The 20,752-nt window shown below is 42.7% G+C and overlaps 1 protein-coding gene across 1 annotated transcript; it reads right to left on the bottom strand.

Moving 5' to 3' along the window:
• Positions 1 to 1,964: 1,964 nt before the first annotated feature.
• On the bottom strand, positions 1,965 to 20,550 carry PDE6G (phosphodiesterase 6G). The gene is made up of 4 exons (XM_044298682.1): positions 19,869 to 20,550; positions 4,427 to 4,666; positions 3,213 to 3,253; positions 1,965 to 2,174 (listed from the first exon to the last, which is right to left on the bottom strand). The coding sequence occupies exons 2-4, from the start codon at positions 4,570 to 4,572 to the stop codon at positions 2,098 to 2,100; spliced, it is 264 nt and encodes an 87-aa protein (XP_044154617.1). The 5' UTR covers positions 4,573 to 4,666; positions 19,869 to 20,550; the 3' UTR covers positions 1,965 to 2,097.
• Between the last annotated feature and the right edge of the window lie 202 nt (positions 20,551 to 20,752).

Here is a 20,752-nt window from a genome sequence, read left to right as displayed (position 1 = left end):
CCAACCCTGTAGTGCCGGTATATAATACTCCCCCACCCTAAAGAGCCAGTATATGATGCTCTCCCACCCTGTACTGCCAGTATACAATGCTCCCTCACCCTGTAGTGCCAGTATATAATGCTCCCTCCCCTGTAGTGACAGTATACTGTAGAATACCCCCTCACCTGTAGTGCCAGAATATGATGCTCCCCCACCCTGTAGAAGCAATATATGATGCTCTCCCATACTGTAGTGCCAGTATAGAATGCTTTCCCATCCTGTAGTGCCAGTATATAATGCCCCATCCCCTGTAGGCGCCAGTATATAATGCTCCCCCTATAGTGCAAATATATAACGCTCCTTCATCCCCCTACCCCATAAAAAAATAAAAAATACCTGAATCCTATTTGCCGCCACCAGCTGCGATGCAGACCTCTTCCGGCATGTGCCCAGATTTGTTCTGTCTCAGTGCAGGTGGTTACAATGTTATCACGGCGGCCCCCTGTGCCACGTCTCATGTGATTACGAACGCCTCGTGATCACGTGAGACCCAGCACAGGAGGCCATGGTGATATTATCACCACCTCCTTCACTCTGCTGTTTCATAGGCACTAGGCCTAGTTGTCTGTGGCCTATAAGGCTGAATGGCAGGGACGGGCCCTCCCCCATACAGAAGGGGACCACTTTAGGAATGGTTTGCAAATGTAGGCGTATTTCTGTTAATAAATTACCCCCTAAGTGTCTCATCAGTGGGGGGGGGGGGGGGCACCTCTGAGCATGAGAACAGGGCCCTATTATCGTTTCAATGGAGCGGCGGTCACACATGTACGCTGCTGCACCATTCAACTTTATGTGGCTGCCAGAGATGGGATCTGAATCGTTTGGTAACTGCATATAATAAAAAAAATTGTATAGCCACTGTAAAATGTATCTGTATAGTGCCATCTGCTGTTTGTTCTTTTCCTTACATTTCTGTCCAACTCACGAACATTCACCAACTGAGGTGGCCGCACATGTTCAGTTCCATCCTTCAGCTGTAATCAGTCCTATATTTTGTTAGAAGCTGTTACAGGAAGAGAGCTGTAGCAGAACGGCCACACCTCCAGAGAAAAGGCACACCCCTTGACAAAGGAAACGCCCCTGAGGTGCCAGCCTAAAGAAAATCTAGCAGAGCAATGAGATCTCTGGATCCATATGAGGTACAGGGCTGGATGTACCTTTATTAGAAAGAGATTGTCACGTACTCTGATGTCTGATTTTTCATTTTTTTATCATAAGATAACTCCTTTAATGCTTCCTCGTAGACATAACATAGACTTTATTGTATAGTTCACCATTTGAATTATGTGACAGAACCAAATGCTTAACTGGTGGGTGACATGGACAATGGAAACAGTTGACTCATTACGGATTTATTTTGCATCTCCATATCCCTCTTCCCCCAGTAAAAAAAATAAAGGAATTTTCACCTTATTTACTTGTTTCTCAATGTAATCAGTAGGGTACGACCAAAAACATGGGAGAAAGCTCCTCCCAGGCTTTCCAAGACTTTTATACTGATATCAAGCTTTCAATAGACTCTTTAAATACATTCTGGATTTTGTGTTCTATTCGAAGACCTGCTGGGAAGGACACTGTCAATGCTGAATGAAGATGGATGACTGTCAGAGTCGTAGGTGACCCAAAATGCAAAGGGGAGAGATTTGACACAAATCTAGGAGAGAATATCATTTGTTTCCAGACATTGTCTGTTGTAGCTATCACACCTTAATGACACTAGGAGAGGTAGCAGATGTACAATCTGGTGGTTGAGAAATTTGGTGGAAAAAAACAAAACAAAAATTGGCAAAATAACGACATACAGGAGAGAGTAAAAATTAGAGAAATGCTCATTCTCCCAAGCTGCCATGACGGGTTTCTATTGGTTGGGGTGGTTGCAGTGTGTGTGTGCAAGCTTTTGGTTTTGGCAGGGGAGAATGCCAACAGTTCAGCACAGAGACCTCAGAGAAGAAGAGTTGGGCGACCTTGTCCTGTAGCAATTCCTACGCACACTACATTTCTCTGTAGCGACCAGACAGGAAATAAAAACAGGCTTGGGCAAGGGGGCAACTGGGGTCTCTAGATGATGCCATACTGGGCCAATTCGTGCAGCTCCAAGTGGCTGAAGGCCTCCCAGGGGCAGATGACGGTGATGTCTGTAAAGACAAAATACACAATAGTCAGAAAAAATAACAGACGCCTATATTGTTTCACAAACTAATCTCATGTCTGGCCAGTAGAAAGAATTTTCTTTTTGAGCCCTACATTTTCAGGTTACTTTCTGCATTTAAGGGCACATGCATACCTAAAACATAGGTGTGCGAGGATGAAAAGAGCTGAACCTGGACATACCTCCATTTTCACCCTGGGAGCCCCCCTGACAGGACCATTGGAGCAGTTCATGCTCCGATGCTCTCCTTTGCCCTGCACTATCGCACTGGGCAAAGGCATTTTTTGGAGATCTGGTGACGTACCGGGGCTCTCTATGGGGCTGCCAGGAAGCCCGGTGACGTCACCGGCACTGATGGGAGGGAGTTATCAGTGCCCTAGCAAGCAAAAACGGCTAGGGCAGCGCTAAAGCCCGCCCCTTCAGAGCCGGTGACGTCACTGAACACACTGCCGGGCGGAAGTTACCGCCCGGCAGTGTGATTGAAAAAAAAGAGCCTGTGTCCTGCGCGATCTAGCGCAGGGCAAGGGAGCGCATCAGAGCATGAGATGCTCCGATGCTAGCCTCAGGGAGGCTGCATGGGTGAAAATAAGGGTATGTCTGGGTTCAGCTCTGAACCCAGACAACCCCTTTAAGTGTTTTGCTCAGATTTATTTTTATTTTTATATCCTCTGCCTGATCTCAAAACAAGGAAAACGCAGATGTGACTTGAATGGAGCCACGGATCGTTATTTGCGGGCAATAATAGGACATGTTCTATGTTTGAATGGAAATACGGAAACGGAAAGCATACGGAGTACCTTCCGTTACTTTTTGCGGATCCATTGAAATGAATGGTCCCGTATACGGAATGCAAAAAACAGAACGGGCAGGAAGCCTTAATCATTGTAATTGAAAAGTTCAGCACCTTTCTAATTTACCTTGTCTTCTAAATAACCAGTGAACGATAACTAAAATATCTGACAGACTTTCTCTTAATACCCTTTGATGTTAGAATAAATCAAGGCAAAGGCAAAGATTGTAATACCTGTTCCAAGACCTTCCATTCCAGGGATATCATCACCAAATCTGTAAGGAAAGTACGGAGGAGATATTTAGGGTGAAGAAACTCGTGTCTATTGCAGTTGATGGAACTAGTCACATAGACATAGATATTGATTCAATGCACACAGTGTAATACTCCGTTTCTCCTGTGAAGGCACTGCAGGGAAATTAAACACTTCCTTCCTGGTTCCTCCACAGGTTCTAGCGGACATCTACAGGTCCCTGCATAGAATACCTTGTGGAGCAAATGTATCTATGATCAAACTGTCACAGAGAAGTCGCAAATGTAGGTGCAAGTCCCCTTTTGCGCCCAGATGTGTGACTCTTCCCCTTTCCAACACCCTTGATACTTTTTCAAAAAATGGGTGGTCTATAGGGGGAACACGTATCTCACAGCGGTTTTTCATTTTGAATCCTGCAATCCCACTTTTGGTTGAGCTCCATTGAATGGTGATAAAAAGCGAGCAGGCTCTTGCTGCAGTTTCCCATAGTGCGCGTACTACATGTCCATTCTTGGTGTGGTCTGGGAAAACTGCAGAAGATAAATCTTCAGCTGCGTTAACTGCGACACGACCTCTGAAAAATAAGAGGTGGTTTCAGCATGCCCCAGGGTTTTCAGCATGGAATCCGCACAGAAAACCTTGCCAAAAATCTGACATGAACCTACCCTAAGGCCAGGTTCAAATGTGAATGAAAATATATAGCGGAAAAATCAGCTGTGGATTTTGCTAGGATTCCACTGCAAAAAAACACAACAGAACCGCATGTATTACAGGGTAACAGCACACGATGCAGATTACATGTGGTTTTTCATGCAGAAAAACCGTATAGTAATTCAGTACAAGCAAAGTAAATGAGATTTGACATCTCATGTTATTTTTTCCGTATCATTTACGTGCAGAAATTGACCTGCCATGAGGATTTTAAAATCCGAAGAATGTCAATTGTTTGTGTGAATCCAGTGGTTTCCCCATAGACTTCAATGAGGTTATCATAAATAGAAAATCCACAACATAAAAACCGCTGCAAAACAAAACTGCAATAGTGTGGATTTAATGTGTGTGTTTTAATGCAGTTTTCAGGAATATTTTCTGCATACAAATCTGAACCGTGTGCAGATAGCCTGATAGTCCTTGAAGTATCCTTGGTGGAATATATGCCCGTGATGCCAAGTACTAGCTAGGTATGTTTTCTTACCCCTGAACTCCTTTCTTCGGAGGTTTACTCTTAAACTGCCTGGTCTGTCGCTGCTTGAATTTTGGTGGTCCTTTCCGTGGGGTGGCAGGTCCCCCTGTCACACGTGTGGCAGATTTAATGTCAGGCTTTGCCGGCTCAAGATTCATGGCGAGTTTGGAACCTCTTTGGCTCCAGTGGACTCACAGGCAAAGTGGATAAAATCTGGGTGACTCCAGGTGAAGGATGGAATTCTAGGACCACCTGGAAGGGAGAACATTCTGTAAGCACTCAAGTGTCATCTTAAACAAATGTAGGTCAATAGTATGCAGTGTCTGGTGACCGTAATACATATGGTAGAGTAGACTAGATGTCTACGATGGAATGCATAATAGGCATTATCAGGTTTGTATTTATACATGTGAACCTCATTCTCTACCTACCCTTAAATTATTCTGGCAGGAAGCAATTATCACTCAGTAAAAAACGTGAAAATGGTGGGCGTCCAACTCTGTGCTTGGCTACTTTCATCAGAGCCATAGACTTGAATACTGCGGCACTTGTTGTTTGAACTTATTCCTCCAAAATGGCCATGGCTTCAATGATCTTGGACCATAGCAAAACACATCCCCATGCCCTGTCAGAAGGACCTGTTTCTTCATCCCCCATCTTATAAGACAGAAGGCTATATGAATTTTGGGTTGGTTCCCCTTCCCTTGTTTGCTACCTCATCATACCTCTGAAATCGCAGAATAGGGTCAAATGGAGGTGGGTCTTGCCTGTGATCAGTAGAAGCCACATGGACTATGGTGTGTGTTTCCTAGCATGTCCTTTGTTTTTTACTAGGACTTATTTAACATTTGAGATCTGCTCCTATCTGATGAACAGGGCCCAGAGTGGACAGAGAACACAATGTGAATGCCTAGCGTCCTTTCCGTTGACTTCTATGGGACTTCTGGCTGTTTTGGGAGATGGCAGTGAAAGGAAAGGACACAGCACTTGTGTGGCCACTCCTCGATAGCCAAGCCAGCACTAGTATATTTTCATCCCCTTGCAGTTAATGGAGGAAACCACGCATGAGCAGCTTGTTCTTTATTCACTTTGAGACCTGTTCTTGAAATAAGAGCAGGTCTTAGGTGCGAATCCCACCTCTAGTGGACATTTATGGCATATCCTATCAACATGTCATAAATGTCCAGATGGGAATACCCCTTAAAGCCTAGATTACAGTGGTTTTTGACAATTGGTAGACTGAGAACATTTTGACAGGATGAAAATTGATGTCCACGGTGTACCATGTGTGGAACAGTCAGGAGGTCCTCATATACATTGTTGGTGATGCCACCATAATTGAAAGGTTCAACTGACTTTTAAATAATAAATATGGCAAACGGTGCAGCTTCATAGCCTGTAGGAGCCTCACTAATATTATTAATATTATAGTGCACACTTCCACCAGTGGTGTACATAGAAGAAAGGAGGTTTCATAACAAACATAAAACTGGACCCTAATTTTGGTGACTGCTTTTGCTACTCATGTTCTTTTCTAAACCTTTGGGCCAGTTCCTCATACCCTTTTTTTTGCCAGCAATGCAGTTCCTCTTCAGAGGGGAGTCCTCTAGATGTACTGGAAAGGTTTATTGGAAATAGGGCTGGACTAGGCCCCTCTCTTCAGGACTCAAGGCAGTCTATGGAGCATACTCCTTTATGTCAACTCAACAACAAAAAAGGTAGAAGATAAGAAACCTCAGGTTGGTTCTTCTCCATCATTGGTTTGAGGCTATTGTATAGACCAGAATCCCTGCGCAGGTTTGGAGTGCCCAAGTGGAGGGCATTCATATATTTAATCTTCTGAACCAAGGTGATTACATAAAGTAACGAAAAATCCTAACACTTCAGAAATACCTGAGGAACACTCTTTTTAGATGACCTTGCTCAATTTAGACCACACTATTATGAGAATTCTTCTATTTAAGTTACATTTAATCATGTAAGGTTAGCATTGCCCCATACCGCATGGCATAGTGATTGCCATTTCTTGCTACACTTTGGTCCTACATTTCTTAAGAACCAAGGCAACCAATCAGACTCCTTCCTTTTTGTGACCCATTTTTTTTCTGGTGCAGTTTTAATGGGAAATTGTAATCTGCGTTGACCTGTGTATTATCTTGGCTCAAGGCTGATCCTCTTAACTCAAGGACGTGAGAGGCAATTATGAGAATGTGATGTGTAATAACAACAAAAATACTGCAAGAGTCAGAGAGGAGACACTCCAGGAACGCAGCACACAATAAACATCAATGGACGGCATCTCAAGTGTCATTCTACACATAGTGTTATAGCAATAGTCCTCTCCCCACAGCAGAGATGATGGCACAGGTCGTAGCATGTTCTTGTACATAGGAGATAACCTATGTGTGAAGCTATTACTGCCATTTTTCTGGAATTTTGCTTTTGTAGTGGCATTTTTTTGCACCTGTGTTTTCTTGGTGTGTTTGTTACCTAAAGGTCTGTGGGTTATTAAATACACACTTTTTACTATTTTGTCCATTAGATGGCTCAGCATGCTAGAGCTGTTGGCATTTTTGTTTTTCAGGTGGTTTCACATTACCTTCACTATAGGGGAAACATGGCTATTAAAATGCTGGTGGGCAAACGCATTGCTTGCAAAAATAAAAAGCGGCAAAAAATAAATGGTGCCCTAAAAACGCCAGGCAAAATCTGTGTGTGTGGGCCCCTATAATAGTTTTATTCTTGTACATAGGAGGCATTATTGGGGTCCATTGACTTGTCCGCAGAATGGGTCCGAATCCGTTCCGTAAATTGCGGAACGGGTACGGACCCATTCATTCTCTATGGGGCAGCAATGGATGCAGACAGCACACAGTGTGCTGTCTGCATCCACGTTTCCGGAGCGCGCCCCCTGATCTTCCGGTCCACGGCTCCGGAAAAAAATAGAACATGTCTTATTCTTGTCCGCAATTGCGGACAAGAATAGGCAGTTCTATGGGGGTGCCGGCCAGGTGTACTGCAGATTCGCAATACACTACGGACGTGTGAATGAACCCTTATATTAGTTATATTCTTGTACATAGGAGCAGTATTATAGTAGTTATATTCTTGTACATAGGAGCAGTATTATAGTAGTTATATTCTTGTACATAGGAGCAGTATTATAGCAGTTATATTCTTGTACATAGGAGCAGTATTATAGTAGTCATATTCCGGTACATAGGAGCAGTATGATAGTAGATATATTCTTGTACATAGGAGGCAGTATTATAGTAGTTATATTCTTGTACATCGGAGCAGTATTATTGTAGTTATATTCTTGTACACAGGAGCTGTATTATAGTAGTTATATTCTTGTACATAGAAGCAGTATTATAGTAGTTATATTCTTGTACATAGGAGGCAGTATTATAGCAGTTATATTCTTGTACATAGGAGCAGTATTATAGTAGTTATATCTTTGTACATAGGAGGCAGTATGATAGTAGTTATATTCTTGTACATAGGCGCAGTATTATTGTAGTTATATTCTTGTACATAGGAGCAGTATTATAGTAGATATGTTCTTGTACATAAGAGCAGTATTATAGTAGTTATATCTTTGTACATAGGAGGCAGTATGATAGTAGTTATATTCTTGTACATAGGCGCAGTATTATTGTAGTTATATTCTTGTACATAGGAGCAGTATTATAGTAGATATGTTCTTGTACACAGGAGCAGTATTATAGTAGTTATAGTTTCGTACATAGAGGCAGTATTATAGTAGTTATACTGTTTAACATAGAAGTAGTATTATTAGTATTCTTGTATATAGGGGGTGGTATTATAGCAATTATTTTCATGTAGATGGAGCCGTATTATAGCAGTTATACAAAGGAGGTAGTATTATAGTACTTCTAACAAAAACATATTTGCATAGAGACTTCTCCACCAGGAGCCAGGACAGGATTTGGATCTCTAGTCATCTGAAGACTAATCCGTTTTGGTGGAAAATTTATTGGACATTATTATATTGGACTGGGACCCTCAAACTCTTAAATGAAGCAAGCTCTCCTCCAATAATGGGGATCCATTGTTTTCCTCATATGTGGTGGTCTATTCGATCCTCACCAGTATAATTTTATGTTGTGTTTTGTTTTTATGGAAATACCATAACCTCTCTTTTTAAATCTGACCAAAATTCACCTGACCTACCTAACATATTAAAATAAAAAAGATCTTCCTCTTATCTAATCTACCCATCCATATGTGAGAGCAGATAGAATATGGAGATGATCATGTTACTCAACCCCAGTGTTAATGGGTCAGTATTGACTGATTAAGTAGGGATGGTTTATAATTTAAATAATTCAAACCTAATTCATAGTAGCGCATATACAGTATATGGGAAAAGTATTGGGACACACGTCTTAATCATTGGCTTCAGGTTGTTTTATTCACTGCCATTGCCACAGGTGTATAAAATCCAGCCCCTAGCCATGCAGTCTGCCATTAATACAGATGCATAAATTCCAGCCTCTAGTCATGCATTTTGCCTTTACAAACATTTGTGAAAGAGTGGCTGGTTATAAAAAGCTCATTGACCTCCAGCATGTCCTGTAATAGGATGTCCCTACTGCTACAAGTCACTTCCTGGAATTTCTTTCATCCTAGATATTTTACCATTAACTGTGAGTGGAATTATTGTAAAGTGGAAGGAACCACAGCCACTCAGCCACAAAGTAGAGACTACAACGCCTATATGGGAACACCCAAGCACCCGCATACAGAAATAACCACCAAAAATGGATCAAAACATAATGTTATTCAAATATTAAGACAAAGGTATAAAATACACATGAATTGGCAAAAACAAACACACAAAGGAGTGTGCCATCAAAAAAAGTGGGTCAAAAGTAATTGTACATAATAAAGTGATAAATACAAACAGAAAGGTTAAAGGTATATCACCATGTGGTTAACCTTCCTGAACAAGAAAGCTATCAGAATCACAAGACTGAAGTACAGATCCGATTGATGGCACCTGCAAAACCCCAACACGTGTTTCGCGTCAGCTTCCTCAGGGTGGTTATTTCTCTATGCGGGTGCTTGGGTGTTCCCATATAGGCGTTGTCTGTTATAGGCACCTGTGATTTCAAATTTTTGGTTGATATTTGGCTCCTCATTTGAGGGGTCGCCAAATGCATAAAAGCCACCAAAGCTCTGCTCAAACAATAAATGCAGAGTCCAAACTTCCTCTGGTACTAACATCAGCACAAAAACTGTGCTATGCTGGGAGCTTCATGGCATGGTTTTCCAATGCCGAGCAGTGGCATGCAAGCTGTAAGGCCCGTCAATCACCTGCTCGTTAGAGGAGAATACAGCTGCTATTACATGCAGCGATCTCCTCCTCAGAATAGGGACGAGCGATGCATTAAAGCTCGCTCGTCCATATACTGTCACATTGTTTGCCGGCAACACAACATTGCTTGCTCGTTCATCGGATAATTGGCGGCAGTATTACACTGCCAGATGATCGCTAACGAACATTCATACGAACACTCGTTAATGATTATCTTAACAATAATCTGCCCGCATAAAAGGTCCTTTACATCACTAAGCACAATACTATTAGGCTATGGAGTAGTGTATGGGTGCACTCGCACAAGGTGGAAGTTTCCGCCAGAAAATCCACAGGTGCAGATTTTTTGGGGTGAGGATTTTGTTGCAGATTTTTCCACAGTGTTTTCCACTACAGAATCAGTTTCTCATTGAATTGAATGGAGAGATTCTCATACAGGAAATCGGCAACACAACATTTTATTTATGCTTCGGAATGTAAATTCTGCAGCCGAACACAACGCAAGAATAGACAATTTTCTGCTTTATAGATAACGTGGGGGAAGTCTTGATGTTGGGGATTTTCTGGCGGAAAATTATGCCACATTTGAGTGCATCCTTAACGTGTTCTGTGGAGTGATGAATCACACTTTTCAATATGGACAAGTCTTATGGATAAGTCTGGGCGTGGTGAATGCTAGAACATTACTTGCTTGACTGCATTTTGCCAGCTGTTTGGTGTAGGAGGTATGATGCTATGGGGAAGGGGGGAAGGGGGGGGGGGGTGGTTCAGAGGTTGGCCTAAGTCCCTTAGTTCGCCTCAAGGGAAACTAAGACATTTTGGACAATTGTACAATTCCAACTTTGCTGGAACAGTTTGGAGAACTACCTTCTCTGTTCTAGCGCTCCAGTGCACAAAGCTAGATCCATAAAGGCATGGTTTGGTGACTTTGGTGTGAAAAAACAGCCACACATAGTCCTGACCTCAAGCTCATCCAACACCTTTGGGATGAACTAGAACAGAGAGAGTCATCCTGGCCCCCTCCACCAATGTGAAAGATGTTTTAGCTGCAAAGGGGGGACCAAATCCATATTAATGTCTATGGATTTAGAGTGGTTATAAAAGCTCATGTAGGTATAATATGTAGGTATCTCAACACTCTTTTCTCCATATAGTGCATCAAGAGTACTGTACACATTCTATGCCTAATATCTCCTCATAAGTGAAGATGAAGAAGGTCACGGCACTCCAAAAGCTTGTTCAATGTTCTTTAATACACCAAAGGTTCAGCAGCAACGTTTCGACAACAGTCTTTATCAAGCTACATACATGTTTACAAGTGACTCATAATATATAAGGGTACTAATTCATACTAATTACTCAGTGGGTGTGCTCCAACAATAATCCCGCCCCCTCTCAGGTACCAACAATCATATGATTAATTCATCCTATCAACCACAGTGCATATTAATATAAGGCTTACCAGGCGTTCATATGAGGGCTATTACTCTGCATTGTGTCCATGGTGTGCGGCGTCTTCCGCATACAACTGCGGCTGCGCGAGTATTCAAACGGGATTCTCATGTATCACATCGTCAACTGAATAGTCACATGATCAGTGACGCTATCATCGGTCACCTGACTGGTGACGCGTCAAGGCGTCTAATCGCTGTCATGGTGACCACAGGTCCTATAGAGAAAATATATCCTTCCGTGTGAAGCTCTTCTTTTGGTATTATTTCAAATGCGTATAACTAGCTGTAAAGACGCCGGTCACCACGGACACATCAGAGAGGTGACATTATTTAATGACAATATAGGTTTGTTTGACAGTGACATAGGAATCGATCCCAGCAGGATATCTCAAAAAACCAAATCATATCTATATTGCGGTTCAGTACCTAACTGGGTATATGTAAAGCGGAAATGTATAACACCACACATAAATATAGCCAAAACAAGTGGATCCTTCCAAAAAAGCTCGGGGCTGTTCAAAAAATGTGGTCCTCCTGACGCTCACTTATAAAAGAATGTGTTCAGAAGTGGCAAGAATGGCATATAGGGTGAGATCCCGTGCTTTGCACGGTACAGAGTACTCAAACCCACCCAATAATAATATCTTCTCATAAGAGATGGGTGTGACTGCAAGTCTTTGAGGGATGAGAGTGGTGAAGTAGATACACATGCAAGTTCCTTTGAAGGAGCCAATGGCTACCAACCAAAGGCAGTTGAGAAGAGCACTGTACAATAGAAAATGGTAGGAAGATGTAGAAGTTGGGATGCTCCTATCACGCTTGCCCATCATTAGGTAAAGTCTTGCTTGGTGTTCCTGTCTAAGAACCTCAAAAATTTATTCAGAAAGGAATTCCGAACGTTCGAAAAGGATTTGTCCAAAAGTGCACATTTCCTATAAATAATTATACTGCACCATGGGCCATGGAAACCATCATGCTACTTCTCTACAATGGTCATTGGTTCCTCAGGAGTATCTTAAAATGGTTGTCACCCAGAAATATGGTAACTCTCATAGTGGGAAGGTATGATGTGGGCTGTTGTCTTTTACATGATAGCATCTGTTCAACCAGTTAATTCTTGGTTGTCTATCATGATTTCATGATCATCTAAACCCATGATGAATTATGAATGACATTGATGCTTTTAATTACAAGAAAACATAATCCATTATGGAAGCCGGATTTATAGCACTGACTCCTGGGAAACGGCACTGATGACATCACTTAGCATGTAATCCTCTTAAACAGTACTGAACTGGTCATGTAGACGTATTCTCATACATAACCCCAGCAACGTAAGCACAGTAGGGAATTATTCTGGCTCCTACAAACATTGGACTGCCTTGGGTTGTTGAAACCATATGGAGGCTCCTTCAATACACAGTATATCATAAATTGGTTATGGATCTGCATAGAAGGGAGCTCTTCTGGTTGCTACCAGGCTTACTGAGAAGATTGGGGTTCCAGCTTAGGTTGAATCCATGCTCTGTGAAGGGCCACCCACCTCCCAAAGTCATATGATTACACCATAAGGACCCATGGAAATATACTGTATCTGACCATGCACATGGCTAAGCAAAGATTGTAGTCGCACCTGCTTCCTGATGCCTAAGAGATCCCACAGGCCCCTCTGTCTCTGAAAGAAGACATCCGTATTATAAATGGAACCTAGTAGGTGGAGACTTGATTTAGGGTTAGGGTTTCAAGTTATGGCTTTAGTCATGAAATCTAAGTCTACCATGACTCTTCTCTACCCCATTAAATTACTTTTTAAAACAAAATGTTCTTTATCCAAGACCATACAGAAAATCCAGAAAATGTGAGATTTGAGAACTATTACTGTACTTGTACTGTTTTTAGTCCGGTCTGGTTCTTTCCTTAGAATTACATAAAATGTCTGTGGAATGACAAAGAGCCAGGTATGCAGGAGCCCTGTAATATTGTTAGCCAGACTTGGTGACCCCATAACAGGGCCAACCCCAGAACTTCCATTGCCAACCGCTAAGGCTGAGTTCACACCAGCGTTCAGCCTTTCCGTTCTCCTGCTCCGTTATAGTAGCAGGAGAACAGAAAGGACGGATTGGGCACATAACTGAGGCGAGCGGAGCCTACGGACACGATAGACTACAATGGGGTCCGTTAGGTTTACGCTCAGAAAATGATTTTGGAGCGGAGATGAAAGTCCTGCATGCAGTACTTTCGTCTCCGCTCCAAAATTATTTTCTGAGAGTAAACCTAACGGACCCCATTGTAGTCTATGGGGTCCGTAGGCTCTGCTCGCCTCAGTTATGTGCCCAATCCGTCCTTTCCGTCCTCCTGCTCCTATAACGGAGCAGGAGAACGGAAAGGCTGAACGCTCATGTGAACGAGGCCTTACCAGTTCATGCTGCCACGAAGATTCTCCCTACGAGGATGAACTTCTGATAAGTTTTCCAACTATACGGCTGTTTCACACGAGTGTGTGTAGTCCAGAAATCACGCTCCCAATGTGAGCATGATCCTCCGTTCTGGACAATGTTTGTCTTGCAGGAGCGCATAGCATTATACTGATTTATAATGTTGTGTGCATCTGCATGACCTTACTTTTACAGGATGATACTGACCTAAAGCTGTCACTATGATTCTGTAGCAATAAGGTCATGCAGAGGCACACAGCATTATAAATCAGCATAATGGTGTGTGGTCCTGGGAGACTAACATTGTCCTTAAAGGAGGATCACTCTCACACACAGAACGTGTTTTCGGACTTCAAGCACTTGTGTGAAACTACCCTAAGAGTATTCCCAACTCAGATGTTTATTTAAAGGGGCTTTCTCAATCCAGTAGGTGGCATTTATCATGTAGAGAAAGTTAATACAAGCCACTTTCTAATGTATTGTGATTGTCCATATTGCTTCCTTTGCTGTCTTGATTCATTTTTCTATCACATTATACACTGTTCGTTTCCATGGTTACAACCACCCTGCAATCGAACAGTGGTGGTCTTGCTTGCACAATATAGGAAAAAGCACTAGCCTATGTGCGGTCCCAGGGTCCTGGCCACCAGAGAGGCTGACGCTTTTTCCTATAGTGTGCAAGCACGACCACCACTGATCGATTGCAGGGTGGTCTGTAACCATGGAAACGAGCAGTGAATAATGTGATGGAAAAATGAATCTAGCCAGCAAAGGAAGCAATATGGACAATCGAGTACATTAGTAAGTGCCTTGTATTAACTTTTTCTACATCCTAAATGCAACTTACTGAAGGGAGACGACCCTTTTAATATCCACAGGGTCTAACAGATGCGAGTCCAACCTCCTTTGCGGAGAATGTAGATCCCTGCAACCTCCACGATGCTCAGTTGTTTCTGTAACTCCTACAGAAGTGAACTGAGAGAACCATGTGCAGCCCTGTTCATGTATTACCCGCCAGGAGGCTTTGGCTGCCTTACTAACCGGGCTGGTGAACCCCTGTTCTCCAAATAGGTGCAGGTCCCAGAATCCTTGCACTAGTAACTTGTGGCACATGCCAATGTCAGATTGTGGTTATGGATTTGCCACTGCTTTAATTTAATGACTGCATAATATAAAAAATGGAGTCATGGTTGATATTTAGGAACATTTCTGTACATAAATCACTGTTAGGCCTCTTGCATACGACTGTAAGGGGCCCATGCTGTGGACAGCAAATTGCGGTCTGCAATGCACGGGGACCGACCGTGGGGCAGCCGCATGCGGATTGCCGACCCATTGACTTGAATGGGGTCAGTGATCCGTCCGTTCTGCAAAAAGATAGAACAAGTTCTATCTTTTTGCGGAACGGAACACCACAGAAGCACTCCCATGGGGTTCTGTTCTGCACTGCATCTCCGGATTTGTGGACCCATTCAAGTGAATAGGTCCACATCCGTGATGCGGAATGCACACGGCTGGTGACCCGTGTATTGCAGAACAGCGTTATGAGGTCCGCAGCATGGGCACGGAGCTCTTAAGTTCGTTTGCAAGAGGCCCTACAGCGTGGGATTAAATGGACGTTCTGCTGAGGCGGTAAAATAACTTCACTGCAAGCGGCTTATGGGTGACACAAATCCATGACTAGAACAGGCCAGTCAAGTGCCTGGAATTTCATCTCAAATGATGTCCTTTTATACAAGGCATAGAGTGCATTTGGAAAGTGTTCAGTCCCTTTCACTTTTTGAACATTTTGTTATGTTGCAGCTTTGTACTAAAATAAAAATAAATTCTACATCCCCCCATCAATCTGCACTCAATCCCCCATAATGAAAAGTGAGAACAGAACGTTAGAAATCTTTGCAAATTTATTGAAAATGAAAAACTAAAATCTTGCATTGACATAAGTATTCTCACCCTTTATTCAGGACTTATTTGAAGCACCTTAAAGGGAACCTGTCAGCGGCAAAAACTACCCAAAACCGCCAGCAGTACCTTCAAGTAGCCGGCAGTGTGTTTCTAATGATTATTTTCTTCCTGCAGTCAGATGTGGTAAAAGCAGGAAAAAAACATTCTTTTATTCCCTGCCTGAGCTATTTTCTAACAAGAAAATGTGTAGTAGGACAGCGCCACTTACTTGAGACCATTCAAATGCTTGCGGCGGTGCTCGTGGCGTCAGGTCCCGGCCTCAGGGACCCCACAATAGCCAGAATGAATTGAAGAAGGTCACGGCACTCTCAAAACTTCCAGGTTCAGTGTTTTATTACACCAAGATATTCAGCTGAATATCTTGGTGTAATTAAAACACTGAACCTGGAAGTTTTGAGAGTGCCGTGACCTTCTTCAATTCAATCGAGCTATTTTCTAGTCACGCTTCAAGTCAAGGTAACCACGCCTCCTTCTCTGTGACTGACAGCACTCATGCCTGACAGCTAGCTGTCAGTCACCGGAGAAGGGGCAGGGAAGGGGGTGCTTTTACCGCATCTGACTGCAGGAAGAAAATCATAATTAGAAACACACTGCCGGCTACTTGAAGGTACTGCTGGCGGTTTGGGCTGACAGGTTCCCTTTAAGCAACGATTGCAGCCTCTAGTCTTCTTGGAGATGATGCCACAAGGTTTGGATTTGGGGATTTTCTGCCATTCTTCTCTGCAGATCCTTTTAAGCTTTGTCAGGTTGGATGGTGACCATCGGTGCACAGAAATTTTCAGGTCTCTCCAGAGATGTTCCATTGGGTTCAAGTCAGGGCTCTGGATGGGCCACTCAAGGACATTTACAGCGTTGTCCCTAAGCCGCTCCTGTGTTGTTTTGGCCGTGTGCTTAGGGTCATTGTCTTGTTGGAAGGTGACCCTTCAGCCCAGTCTGAGGTCCAGAGCTCTGGATCAGGTTTTTATTAAGAACATCTCTGTACTTTGCTCCATTCAGCTTTCCCTCAACTTCAACCAGTTTCCCTGTCCCAGCCACAGACAAAAAAAACTGTTTTCCTTTTTCATTAAGGGGTATTGAGTGCAGAATGATGAGTGAAAACTTTATTTATTTTTTAGCACAAGGCCACAACATCAGAAAATGTACTGTATGTACCCAACCAAGTTTCATTGAAGTTATGAGTATCCAATGGAAATTTACATCTGTTCCATGCCAATAAACAACATGACAGTCCCATCAGTTTGATTGTAAAACTGGCAACTCCCTTGTACCAAGACAATAAACTATATATATGGCAACTTATGACCTTTTCCTTGTAAGGCCAATAGACAATATGGCTACTCTCTTGAACTAGACCAGTGGACAACATGGTATCTTCCGTGCACCAGGCCAAAGTCAATGTAGCATCTCCCACATACCAGGCCATAGACAACATAGCGACTCCTTTGACAACATGGCAACTCCCTTGAAGTGGGTCTTGCTTGTACCAGTTTAATAATCAAGAAGGTATATCAAGTGTACCAGACCATAAACATGGAAAATCCTTAGTACCAGGACACAGCACACAACTCCATTGTACCAAGCAATAGACAACATGGCTACTTCTTTGTGCTAGGGCCTAGGCCATACACAAAATAGGAACTCCCTTATACCAGATCCTAGACAACATACAGTAGCAACTGTCTTGTACCAATTTAATTTCCATTCCTAGAAATAGGATGTCACATATATATTGCAGGAAGGTACCTGGAATCATTGTGGATGGAAGGTATGTGTCACCGAGGTTCCTGGCCTTGGTGAAGTAAGAGACTGTATTTTATGTGTCAGCAGCAGCTATTGCTAATTGACACCTAAAGATTAAGCATGGCTGATCTAGGACAGCTCTTACTGGTAGTAGTCAAAGTGCTGGGTGGGTGACTACTCCCCATGTTCCAGGCCGTTTTTTTCCAGGCATAAAAAGCAATCACAGGGAACAACCTGTTCTAAAACGTAGCCTTTAATCTAATTTACATAAAATAACGGACTCCCACGAACATACATAAAACAAAGAAACAAAAAAGAAAGAAAAGATATAGCCTTGATGGCATGGGATAATACTGTAATGTCCAGATGGCAGGCTCGGTGATGGACAGGGTGGACAGTTGTAAATTCTAATCTGTCCCTATGCCTAACCCTAGGCTCAGACCCCTGCCTAGGAACGGAATGGCCGCCCTGATAAGGACGATCCCGTGTTCTGGAACCTCCTGCTGAGTCCTGCGTATACCCTACAGTGTAGGTTGTAACCTCGGTCAGGGCCTACTCTAGGTATATAGAACAAAAAAAAAAAAGGAATTACAGTGTATTGAGCAATTGATCTCCCACAGTCATAAGAACTACGTACTGTGGGTGAGCAACTACTCCCAAAGATAATATCATGCCAAATTCGCAAGATACCACAGGTGTTATTACCTATGGATCTATATGTCATCAAAAAAATGATCTCAAAATTGCCGTACACAATTTGTACCTGCCGATGTATCATCAATATAGATATATATGCTGAACACCAGAAATACTGCCTCCTAGGTTGGTGGCGTGTGGTCGGGTGTATAAAAAGCAGCCAGCACTGCCAGGTGTGGTGGATTTACCTCTCTCTGACAGTGGAGCTCAGGAGTCTGTGTGCTGTGAACTGAGGGCCTTGCTGGGATTTGAGGTTTGAGCCGGACTGGAGGACTCAGCCCCTCTAAAGGCGAACAGGCCGCCTATGGACTTGATGAGGCTGCGCGGCTAACAGGGTGTGAATTAACACCCAGGAGAAAAGGTGACATTTATTGTTTATGGACTTTCCTTGTGTATGAACAAACACCAAGCCACCTTATCTGCATGTGATACACATTATCTGCATTTTGTTCTACACCAATGTGGGAATAAACCCCGCTGTTTGATTCAAGAACTGCGTACTTTGCCTCTATAATGCATCTGCTCCGCTCCCCACTATATATATATATATATATATATATATATATATATATATATATAGAGAGAGAGAGATATATTTATTTCTAGATATTTTATTATAAAGTGTTCTACACATCAACTTAGAAAAAAATCAGAATAAATCAGGCTAAAGTGGGCACTGGCATAATCAGCCAAGCTAACTTTTTCTTCCTTTGTTGTCATCGTATTGCCAATCTGTGACTCGAGTCTATGAGCAAACTTGCACTGAGTGTAGTACAGATAGGACTATGCATTACAGACTCTTATTGCCTTATTAATCAGATTTTTTAAAATAAATTTTTAATGGAAAGTTTTTCCTAGTATTTTTTTTGTATTCATCAGTATATCAGCCCTGATGTCAACCCTTAAAGGGGTATTCCCATCTCAGACAATGAGGGCATATCGCTAGGATATGCCCCCATTGTCTAATAGGTGCGGGTCCCACCACTGGGACCCGCACCAACGAGAACGAAGCGGGAAGCGCTGTGGCTATATGCCCCCATTGTCTGAGAAGGGAAAACCCCTTTAACATATCTAAAATGTAACCCTGGGGAGCAATATTATCCTCTTCTTGGGTATAATTTTTTTCATTCCTACCATCATACAATTCAGTGTTTGGTGGTTGGTTACCCATTTTCCACCACTAAAGATCTTTCCATTGAGCTGCATGGCCAGATTAAGATCACTGAACCGCAGGACTTTTTTTTTTTTTTTAGGAAACTGTAGCATTCAACCAAAACCATCTCAGTTGGCTGGTGATATGATGGAACCATATTCACGAAAACTTGGTCGTGCTGTAACGGACCATATTTGGTGACCTTTAGGACAATAGAACCTTCCAAAAAGACTACCTCTTTGAGAAGACCACCCCTTTATATTGACCCAATTTACTGCTCAATCATATACTATGTCTACTGACCATCATCTTTCAGAGGACCGTTCGTCTACAAAACCATTTTTAAATGCAATTTTGGATGGTTGTCTCAAAGAGGTTTTACTGTAGTTAACATGGGTATATCTAATGTACATAAGGCCGTAAATTGGTTATGGATCCTGGAGCTTAAAGGACAACAACCTTTCCCAAGAACTACCACTTAAAAGAAAACAACTTTAAATATGTTCACATGAAATAGACCACCATCCTTGAAGAATGTGCATTGACAATGGATGGAGATATAAAAAAAGGTGGGTGATGGCCTGATGGACCCAAAAGGTTCTGAAGAACCTGTTAAAATCTACAGTATAGGGTTTTCACAAAACTTACGATCTTGCCATCTCCTTACCTTATGTAAACAGTTTTCACATATCCAGATGCAGAGATATCTGGCACTCAGTGGTCAGCCCCTTCATGTGTTCTTCTCTAGGAGTTCACTGATTCGCCCCACCTCGGAGGCTGTGGATTTATTAGGCTCAGAAGTAATAGGATTACACTTCTCTATCTCACATGGTAATCTGATAGCCCATCTGGGGACACTGAGTGCAATGCTGTGAAGAGCTATAACCCTTCCCTGCAGTTGCTTCCCTTATTTCTTACCATGGCCGCACACTTCAGATGGCTCTTGGCTATCTAAAGAGGGGGTAAATATCTGCTCTGGTGGTGGCTTATCTACCCCGAGAAGCCTCTTCATAGTATACAGAGTACTATTTCCTGGTACTGCAGCTCAATCCCATTCACTTGAATGGGACTGAGTTGAAAATGCCAAGAGACTGAGGGAAGTGGTGTCATAGGTCGAGGAAGAGGCCTCAGCAATCACTAAAACACTGCAGCTGCTTCCAACTGATCTGAGAGTGCCAAGAGTAGGACTACCCCAGATTTAGATGCTGATGACCTACCCTGAGGACAGGTCTTAAAGTAGCACTGTACTTTCAGTAAACTTTGATATTTCATAGGGACATATTAAAAGTCTGGATCAGTGGGGGTCTAAGCGCTGAGACCCTCTCCGATCTCTAAAACGAGGGACGAGTGTCTTTCCTCACTGCATGAGACGGGCCCATAGACTTTTTATCGAGTCAGTCTCACTTCCAGTCCTGCAACGAGGAGAGTGAGTGCACTAAGTGAGCATTTCTCTTCCCTCGTTCTCAGGGCTCAGACCCCCACCGATCTAAACATTTCCTATGTACCTATGATATGTTCTTTTTGATCAGCCAACAGCATTCAGAACAGTCA

This window comes from Bufo gargarizans, chromosome 6 (assembly GCF_014858855.1).
Source record: "Bufo gargarizans isolate SCDJY-AF-19 chromosome 6, ASM1485885v1, whole genome shotgun sequence".
Classification (NCBI taxonomy): Eukaryota; Metazoa; Chordata; class Amphibia; order Anura; family Bufonidae; genus Bufo; species Bufo gargarizans.
This window is presented reverse-complemented; position numbering and strand designations above follow the sequence as displayed.